This window comes from Gigantopelta aegis, chromosome 3, assembly GCF_016097555.1.
Source record: "Gigantopelta aegis isolate Gae_Host chromosome 3, Gae_host_genome, whole genome shotgun sequence".
NCBI classification, from domain to species: Eukaryota; Metazoa; Mollusca; class Gastropoda; order Neomphalida; family Peltospiridae; genus Gigantopelta; species Gigantopelta aegis.
Window position 1 is genome coordinate 29,756,658 of NC_054701.1, and position 10,000 is coordinate 29,766,657.

A 10,000-nucleotide genomic window follows, 5' to 3' on the forward strand; every position below is an offset into this window, starting at 1 on the left:
ATATGGATTTTTTCATGATCTATATTTTTTGTCGATATGTTTATGCACTGAAGACTAGTTTACATAATGTGCTATTTTGTTTTTATTAGTGCTAGCGGGGTTGCATTTGAATAAAACAAAGAACAAAAAAATCTGTATATTATGCTAAAACACATACAAAGTATAGAGCTGCTAGACATGATGAAATACATTTAGAGTATACATGTGTTCCCATTTGTATCAGGGGAAATTAAGGTATGTAGCATCCAGGTTTCTTTATTTACTCTGGCAGTTTACGTCCAAACAGCTACATGTATTAATACGGGTTGCAAATGAATCATTACTCGTTTTACACAATCAAGAATCCGTAACACTGAAATGGGGAAATACCCTCAACGAGTAGACTAAAGTTTGTCTCCATAACCATTACTTCTCAGAGATACCTGCGTTTTTAAAACTATGAAAAATGTACTTTGTGGTATTAGAAACACCAGGTTGACCAGCAGGGCCGGATTTATAAAGGGGCAAAGGGGGCAATTGCCCCGGGCCCCCCTGCCAGAGGGCTCCTCAGACTAAGGACTTACTTTATAAAAAGTGTAATAATTATAAAATTAGTTTTATTATTGAAAAGAATTAAAGTGTGTGTGTGGGGGGGGGGGGGGGGGGTCAGAAAATAGAAAGACAGGGTGCCCCGGGTGTCCCCTACTCCATGTTGAGGGGCCCTCAAACCTGAAGTGCCCAGGGACCCCCAAGGTCTAAATCCGGCCCTGATGACCAGAAACATTTCAGATGTATGAAAATGGATAACCTAAATAATACAATTTAAGTAAAGTGTGGTGCCAATAAGAAATATTCCGTAGCATTTCTAAACAAGAGGCTTTCACAAGGAAGGGGATGCAGTTTATGGATATGAAGTTTGTTTTGTTTAACGACACCACTAGAACACATTGATTTATTAATCATCGGCTATTGGATGCCAAACCATCACTGTCTGCCTGAACATCCCTGGCATTGAAACAAAAAAGCGCACCAATCAGTTGTGACACAGAAAGCACTGACACTTGAACACATAAGTACTCACTATCCAACAGAGCACTGGATTCATGTCTACTCAGACGGATCATCACAGGGTGCAGTCCGAAATGGAACAACTAAGTCACTATCAGCCCCAACAGGCCAGCTGTCAACAAACTACAGGTCTGAGCAACAAGCAGCCATTCTATCAGCAACGTCTCTTCTCATGAAACAAGCCATATCAAACACTAACATCGTCTTCTTCATCGACTGCAAATCAGTACTTCAATCAGTCCAAAATGAGTGCCAAGATAATGCCACCAGAAATTTCAAACAACAGTTCAACATCATATCCAGAACCAACAATGCTGCACTTCAATGGATTCCAGCACACTGTGGAATCACAGGAAACGAGACTGCAGACAAACTAGCCAAACAAGGTCTCACTACACAGATCACTTCCGGGTGAGAGTTCATTCATCACGGTCCACTATAGTTCCTAATTGTGGCACATGTTATGGTTCACATATTCACGTCTAGGAAATGGTGAAGAATTAAAACAATATGTATGTTTAACGGTAAGCCTTCTGGCTGTATTTTGCCCATGTTATTTTGTAATATTGTGCATCGACCTTTTGGGACATGGGTATATAGCGCAAGTGACAGCCGGAGTGAATCGGTTAATGAACCACCTGTTCGGACCGGTACTACAGCCAGATGCGGTCATATAGCAAAAAACTGAGACGGAAATGTTCACAATTTTGGAGTGAATATAAATGCTTATATAATGTATGTTCGCAATGGTGTATGTTGTTAGTGCCAACGAGAACCCGTTCTATGGGCAATCTTCGCTTGAAGTTGGGCAGTTTAACATGGGTTTCAATGGCAGATGACATCTGTGTAGTGAGACCCAAGCATCTGAATGCCAACACCGTCACAGAGTTTCACTTCCTCAGATGGAGACGCTCATAAAAGGGAAGTTCAATACTGCCTGGAAAACAAGGACAGGAAGTACTTATCCAAGTGACCCCATCATACACCTAAACCGACGAGAACAGAAAGAAATGTTTTATTTAACGACGCACTCAACACATTTTATTTACGGATATATGGCGTCAGACATATGGTTAAGGACCACACAGATTTTGAGAGGAAACCCGCTGTCGCCACTATATGGGCTACTCTTCCGATTAGCAGCAAGGGATCTTTTATTTGCGCTTCCCACAGACAGGATAGCACAAACCATGGCCTTTGTTGAACCAGTTATGAATCACTGGTCAGTGCAAGTGGTTTACACCTACCCATTGAGCCTTGCGGAGCACTCACTCAGGGTTTGGAGTCGGTATCTGGATTAAAAATCCCATGCCTCGACTGGGATCCGAACCCAGTACCTACGAGCCTGTAGACCGATGGCCTACCACGACGCCACCGAGGCCGGTCCGACGAGAACAATGATACTCAGACTGAGGACAGGGCACTGTAGACTCGGTGCACATCTCTATAAACGCAAAGTGGTAACAACACCTCAATGCCATTGTAACACTGAAATCCAAACTCCAGAGCATACTTTTGACATATAGTCTTAGAGAGGAAACCCGCTACATTGTTCCACTAGTAGCAAGGGATATTTTATATGCACCATCCCACAGACAGGACAGCACATACCACGGCCTTTGATATACCAGTGGTAGTGCACTGGCTGGAACGAGAAATAGCCCAACGGTCTCACCGACGGGTATCGATCCCAAACCGACCGCGCATTAAGCGAGCACTGTTCCACTGGGCTACGTCCAGCCCCTATTTATGGATATGTGCACTTTGTTAATATTGGATACTGCATACACGGCACATGGACGTCATGCAATATTTGTGTGAAATGCATTGCTATGGGTGTCTGTTTCTTTACATTGATATAGCAAAAAGAGCCGGACAACAAGAGGTATCATCATTGCGAGGGTTGACCGATTCCAGGTAGGTTAAGTTTCTTGTAAAAATACCACTGGCTACCGCGATTAATAAAACCGATACAATGTGGATAAACATAACTTTTAATCAAGTGTGGTCTCAGACCTTCTCTTCATGTCACGGATAGTTCAAATTCATATTGGACAAGCATAACTTGAACCTTCACGATGTTGTCTGACGAGCCAATAGAAATGTAATTTTACAAAAAGACAAGTGTCAGAGAACACAAAACAAAAAACTAAATCTGATATAATCATTTGCAAACTAGCTGAAAATAAAAGCACGTAAACGAGAAGAAGAAAAAAACAGAAATCGAAGATTTGAATATGTTTATTAACTGAACTTATAATGTTTACATTTTCGAAATTGTTACAAATTTGCCAATATAATTTTACTAAACATAACAAAAAGTATCATTGGTAACTCCTACAATGATTAAATAATATATTTAACTTCCTTTCCTTCATGTTAGTATTGAAATATTAAATTGATAATTTGTTTGTTGAATTTATTCTTGCATGGTATCATTAATTACTGTTTTGACAGTCAGTGTATGCTCTCACATCTTTCAAAATATCCACTGAACTCTGTTCTGTAAAAAAAATCGGCTTTGTAGTTTAAATTAATAAAACCTAGCCTGTCTTGGATGTAGCGCTAGCTAGTTACAAAGGTACCATTGTGCCAAATATCTTCCTAAAGCCAACAATGTTAACGTTTAGCAATAAAACTGCTATGAGCAGCACGCCTACTCATCCAAGCAGTACTGTACATAAATAAAAAGTGTTGCACCTCAAATTAAATCTACCTGTAATAAAATGGGGCTCATGTGTATACCATTTAAGAGATGTTATTAATATTTTCATTAGCAACCCTAATTTTTGCTGAAAATCGCATTTTCCTTTTTGGGGGTAATATGCACTGGTGTAACAATTGTATACCGGTACTAAATAAAAGTGTATTTATTTATTGGATAATAGTATTTGCATAAATGATCAATGATACATATTACTACCAACCAGAGCAGCAGCTAATTTTACTCTGTAAATATTTGAACTTTGAGATAGAGCTTTTTGCTTTGGTACAGTGTAACCTAAAGACGAATTAGGAAGGAGATATCATCCTGACATAGTGAGTATTTTATATGGGGAACGGCGGGGGGGGGGGGGGGGGGCGGGGCGGCGGCACCCACAAACACCTCAACCATTTTAACCATAATAAATCCTGTTAAGACTGTAAAGCGTACTTAAATCGAATTAAGGTTCAAGATCGCTGTAGTGAGAGAGAAGTCTGTGCAGTGGTCATTGGGTCGGTAAAAATCACTCTAACTGACAGCCGACATTGGGATATGAACCTAGTGTCTATCAGCTTTAGGCCGATCACACAACCCAGGCCACTTTGATCTATGTTTTTGCATCTTGACTAGTATCAAGCTTGGGCATCACAAGCGGCGGATCAAGCAACTGTTCCGTGTAAAACGAATCTGACCCTGGTGTAATGACCATCAGCTTCCCATTGCTGTCCTCGTCCTGAACTAGTTTGATGAAGGCATCACCCACAGCAGACACTCTGGAATAAAACATGTACTAAACATTCAGTTTGACATCAGAGACAATTTAGATCTGTACATCTGTGGGACAGGGCCAAGGGTTTCAACGTGTTGCCTACACCTAAGTTAACTCAGGATTGTGGAGAAAACTATATAAAGTTTTCAACGTGTTGCCTAAACCTGGGTTAACTCTTGTTGGTGCAGACGACCATATAAAACACTGGCGTAGTGCCCCCACTTTTCAGATATTTTGCTTTAGTTTTGCTTTATAATAATGTAAAAGCGTGTAAATATAGTGTGCCCCCCCCCCCCCCCCCCCCCCCCCCCCCAATTTTGGCACCTTCCTACACCACTGTAAAGTTTGTTGCCTAAACCTAGATTAACCTTAGACTTTGGAAACAACCTAGGATATATAATATTTTGGATATAACACTTGGTAATATACAGTTTTAACATGCAGCTCAAATCTAGGTTAATCTGGATTTTGGAAATAACGTAGGACTGAAAATGTTTCCAATATATTGTCTAAACCTAGACTAACCATGGATTTTAGAGTTGGCCCGGGTTTATATAAGGTTTTCATCGACTTGTTTAAACTCGGGCTAACATTGGGTTTGGGAGGTAATCTTGGGCTAAAGACATGTTCAACGTATTACCTAAATCAAGATTAACCGTAGATTTTGGAGTCGACCTGTGGTTATAATGGGTTTTTAACGTAAAACACGTCTAAGCCTAGACTAACCATGGGTTTTTAACGTAAAACACGTCTAAGCCTAGACTAACCATGGGGTTTTAACGTAAAACACGTCTAAGCCTAGACTAACCATGGGTTTTTGAGGTAACCGTAACCTAAACGTAAATCTGCCTCGGCAGTATAATGCTTTCAAATCTCTGTTGGACGTTGGACCACATTTTTCACAAAACGCATTCTTCACACGTGTCGCATTCTTCGCATTTTGACAAATGAGTTGTTTTGTGGGGGTTTTTTTTTGTGTGTTTTTGTTTTGTGGGGGGAGGGGGATCTGTTAACAGAAGCGTATTTTTCACAAGACATTTTTGTTGTTGTTTTGGGGGGGTTTTAATAACAAAAAATATATATTATTAGAACATAAAAACAAGTTTTAAATAGTTTGCAATTAATTATCCCTTGCTGTTTTATCGGTAGGTTTCTTTTTCATGATCTTTGTGATCCCTAATGACATGTATGACGCTAGACGGACATTTGGACGGTTATGACTGCTCTACGTATTTAACCGGAACATTATTGAAACGGGGTGTTATTGGGATTGTTCCTGTTATGTGTGTATTAGTAGTTAATATGTGAAATATTTGTTATCGGCGAACTCGAAAATGATCAATATAATGGCATTTAGCGTCAAACATAACGTTGTTGTTGTATTAGAGCGGGAATCTTTGCCTACCCAGTGGTAGGCAGCAATTTTGTGCTTTCGCTATACAGTTAACTATATCCAAATGTCCGAACGGCAGAGTATTCGGGCTAGTAAGACGCCAATATAGCAATAATTAATACGTTTCCCTTAATTAGTAAATGAAGTATGGATCTTTAAAATTATTACTATTCATTTATTTTATTGCTATTATTATTTTTGTAGCCATTACGTAATCATTGCGATGCCTTATTTGTGTTTTCCTTTAGCAAAGCTGCTGTCTAATTATAGAACACATAGAAAACTTTATTGCGTTTCCTTTCTTCTTTCATCTTTCTCTTTTTCAATAATATTTATTTCTGTTCATATTTAAATTGCAAAAATACTGTCGTAAAATGTATGTATTATGGAGAAGGTCTAGTAAGTTGTGTAACTTGTACCTAATCCATTTGTTCTTTAAAAGCAATAACATATGTTTCAATCAATCAAATTAATATGTTGAGTTCGTCATTAAACAAAACACTTCTTGTTGTGGGAGTGGGCGGGATGTAGCTCAGTCCGTTGAGTGATCGTCTGGGGTGCGTGAGTCCCCACCAGTTCCCCACAACCAGTATAACAATGACCGTGGTATGTACTGTCTGTAGGAAAGTGTATATAAAAGATCCCATGTTGCTTTATCGGTAGGTGTGGCCCATGGAGTGCCGGTAGCGCGTTTCATCTCTCATGAGCTTTGTGGTTTTTAACCACATGTGTGACGCCAATAAAACCGTCAATAAATGAACCGTGTGCATAATCAAATGAAACATGTCTTAGACTTCTTCTTTGCGGGAGGTGGGAGGGGCTTTACGTCAAATGATTGAGAGCTCCTCTGTGAGTCCATTGGGTTTTTCCATTCCATCCAGTGCCTCACAACTGGTATACAACCGTGTCCGGTGTATCGGCGCGTCCGATGATTCGGCGCACTTGGTATTTTGCTTAGATACCCTTAGGAAGTTGTCATGTTGTCGCTGTTATTAACGAATTAAAGTTCAATTCCTTTTTCAATGGTTAATCAAGTATCAACATACTTATTGTTAAGGGGGCAATTAAAAAAACAAAAAAAACTATATTAGAATGATCAATAATTATATAATTTCAAAATAAATCATTCACCTGCTTTCGTGTATATAAACGCGAAAGTAGGTCAGCCTTATTGATATTAAGAATGTTAAAACTAGTCTAAAAATACATTTACCGCATTTTTTAAATTATAGTAAACGGTACATTTTTTTTCGGTTATTTTTATTTAAACTGAAAAGGAAAACAGATAAATGCAAACAAAAGGAAAGTTTTACATCTTAATTGACAGTCATCCAGTTCATAATTGTCACATTGTTACAAAAAATAAAAGCGAAATAAGACCCACGTGTGTGCACAATCTACCCGAGAAAAAAAATCCATGTAGGCATCTTAGCTATGCATGACAATGAACATGTGTGCATCTGCTGTACCGTGCCACTCAAGAAAACGATTCCGAAACTGATCACCAGATAGGTCATGTGTGATCGTTCATTTTCATAGTAATATTTTTAACAAAACAAAACAAAACAAAAGTACTAAAATAATCCTGGGACAATAGTGTAGCCTTTATGGGTTACAAAGTGAGGTCATGGGGCGGTCTATGAATAGCCTGGTCAACGATCCACATCTACTGCGCCGAATTATCGGACATGCAAATCGTTTTGGATACAAGGGGGTGCCTATATTTATGCACAATTTTAAAATGTTTATTTACTACATACATACAACAATTTGTAGTGTATTTCAGATTATGCACTCCTTCATTGGTGAGAGACACATTTTATTAAGTATTTCACAGTATTCACTTTGAAAATGGTCTTTGGATGCTTAGGTCCGCCGATACACCAGACAGAACTGTACCAAAGGCCTTAGCTGGGTGCCTATTGGAACACGAGCCGCCGTTTTATATAGAATACCTCCAGGGAATTGTTTGCTCCGTATTGTATGCATATGTACGTATATGCATCCCACTAAACTTTTTAAAAAATGTATGTGTATGGACCGTTTAGAAGCAGAGAAACAATTTTCGCTGTAACAAAACAACAAAAATAAAAACCATTTTCGAAATGCAAACTATATTCGCGTTTTTTTTAGTGTCCAGTATACATCTATGTAGCATAGGAATGCAATCAGGAATCAATACCAACCAAATCTAATAGTTATATCTGCAATTAAAACACACATTGGTAACATGAAATTCTGAGTAGGTACTACTGCAACATACAAGTACGTACCCCTACGACCAACACACGTTTGTGTTAGGTCCCACGAGTAGGTATTCCTACTCCTCATGAGTAGGTACTCCTACCACTCTTGAGTAGGTACTCCTGCTCAGTTAGTTTGTTTATTTTGTTTAATAACACCACTAGAGCACATTGCTTAATTAATCATCGGCTATTGGATGTCAAACTTTTGTTAATTCTGACACATAGTCAACAGAGGAAACCTGCTACATTTTCCCACTAGCAGCAAGGGAGTTTTATATGCACTTTCGCACAGACAGGATAGCACATATCACAGCCTTTGATATACCGGTCGTGGTGCACTGGCTTTAACGAGAAATAGCCCAATGGGCCCACCGACAGGGATCGATCCCAACCGACTGCGCATCAAACGAGCACTTTGCCATTTATCTCACATCTCGGACAGGAAAGCACATACTATGGCCTTTGACCAGTTGTGGTGCACTGGTTGGAACTAGAAAAACCAATGAGTTGAATGGATCCACCGAGGTTGTTCGATCCTGCGATGCAAGCACCTCGGGCGAGCACTCAATCGATTGCGCTAAATACCGCACACTCCTGATCAAATACACGGGTTTATTTGGCTTGAGCTGAACACTTAGGCTAAATCAGAGGTTGTCTTTGTTTCCGTTTCAATATTTTTTTTGATTGCTGAACATGGGTGCCTTTAAATTGATGGAAATTCATTCTGAGACAGTTTCCAATCATTTCTAGGCCTGATTTTGACAAATGTCCCAAAAAATGACGAGACAAAGCTGAAATCCACAAATTTTGAGCTCGACCCAAAATCGATGACCTTATGACCTCTGGTGACCTACTTTTGCGGTTTATTTTCATATTGTGATGTGTGATCATTAGTGGGGTTCAAAACACACATTTTGAGTGGTGAATTGTTATGATAGGGTGATTCTAAGGAAAGTTATTCCAAATTAAGTTTCCCCTTCCCCTAAAATTTGCTTCAGAATGTTTTCCACACACTATTCAATTTTCAGGGTGAAAATGACAGAAAGCTACTCGATACGGAATACTATCACCTCATTTTATTATCTACATGCATAGACTGATAAAAAAAACGTATGAGCCTTTGTTCCTCTGGCTGGTGCCTCTGGCTCATGGACTACATTAGTCTAGGCAGCTTAATTGGATATAAGCACGAATATTGCCGAGGTGAGGGTGTGATAATATACCTTTAATTGAGATTAATGTGAAAAATGCGTTTTCTCTACATTTTGTAATCTTCGTGGTTATACCATCGGTCTACAGGCTGGTATGTACTGGGTTCGGATCCCAGTCGAGGCATGGGATTTTTTATCCAGATACCTACTCCAAACCCTGAGTGAGTGCTCCGCAAGGCTCAATGGGTAGGTGTAAACCACTTGCACCGACCAGTGCTGCATAACTGGTTCAACAAAGGCCATCGTTTGTGCTATCCTGCCTGTGGGAAGCGCAAATAAAAGATCCCTTGCTGCCTGTCGTAAAAGAGTAGCCTATGTGGCGACAGCGGGTTTCCTCTAAAAAAATAAAACAGTGTCAGAATGACCATATATTTGACGTCCAATAGCCGATGATAAGATAAAAAAATCAATGTGCTCTAGTGGTGTCGTTAAATAAAACAAACTCCACTCTTTTTAGGGTATTTTATGGTAAGTAAAAAATGCGTTTTCATGGTACATGGTGCAAAGATAGTGAACGCATATTTCACGAACCGCATTACAATTCTGTGAAAAATGCGGCCGGATTCTTCGCACGTGTGAAAAAAATAATTTTGTGAAAAATGAGGTCCAACAAAGCTATTGAAGGTTGGT

At 39.4% G+C, this 10,000-nt stretch overlaps 1 protein-coding gene across 1 annotated transcript in view; it reads right to left on the minus strand.

Annotated features, from left to right (window-relative positions):
• Positions 1 to 3,273: 3,273 nt before the first annotated feature.
• Positions 3,274 to 10,000, minus strand: part of LOC121367850 (15-hydroxyprostaglandin dehydrogenase [NAD(+)]-like) — a 23,160-nt gene continuing 16,433 nt past the window's right edge. The window contains exon 7 of the mRNA XM_041492270.1: positions 3,274 to 4,524. Within this exon, the coding sequence (XP_041348204.1) occupies positions 4,359 to 4,524 (166 nt within the window). The 3' untranslated portion in view covers positions 3,274 to 4,358. The remainder of the gene's footprint in view (positions 4,525 to 10,000) is intronic.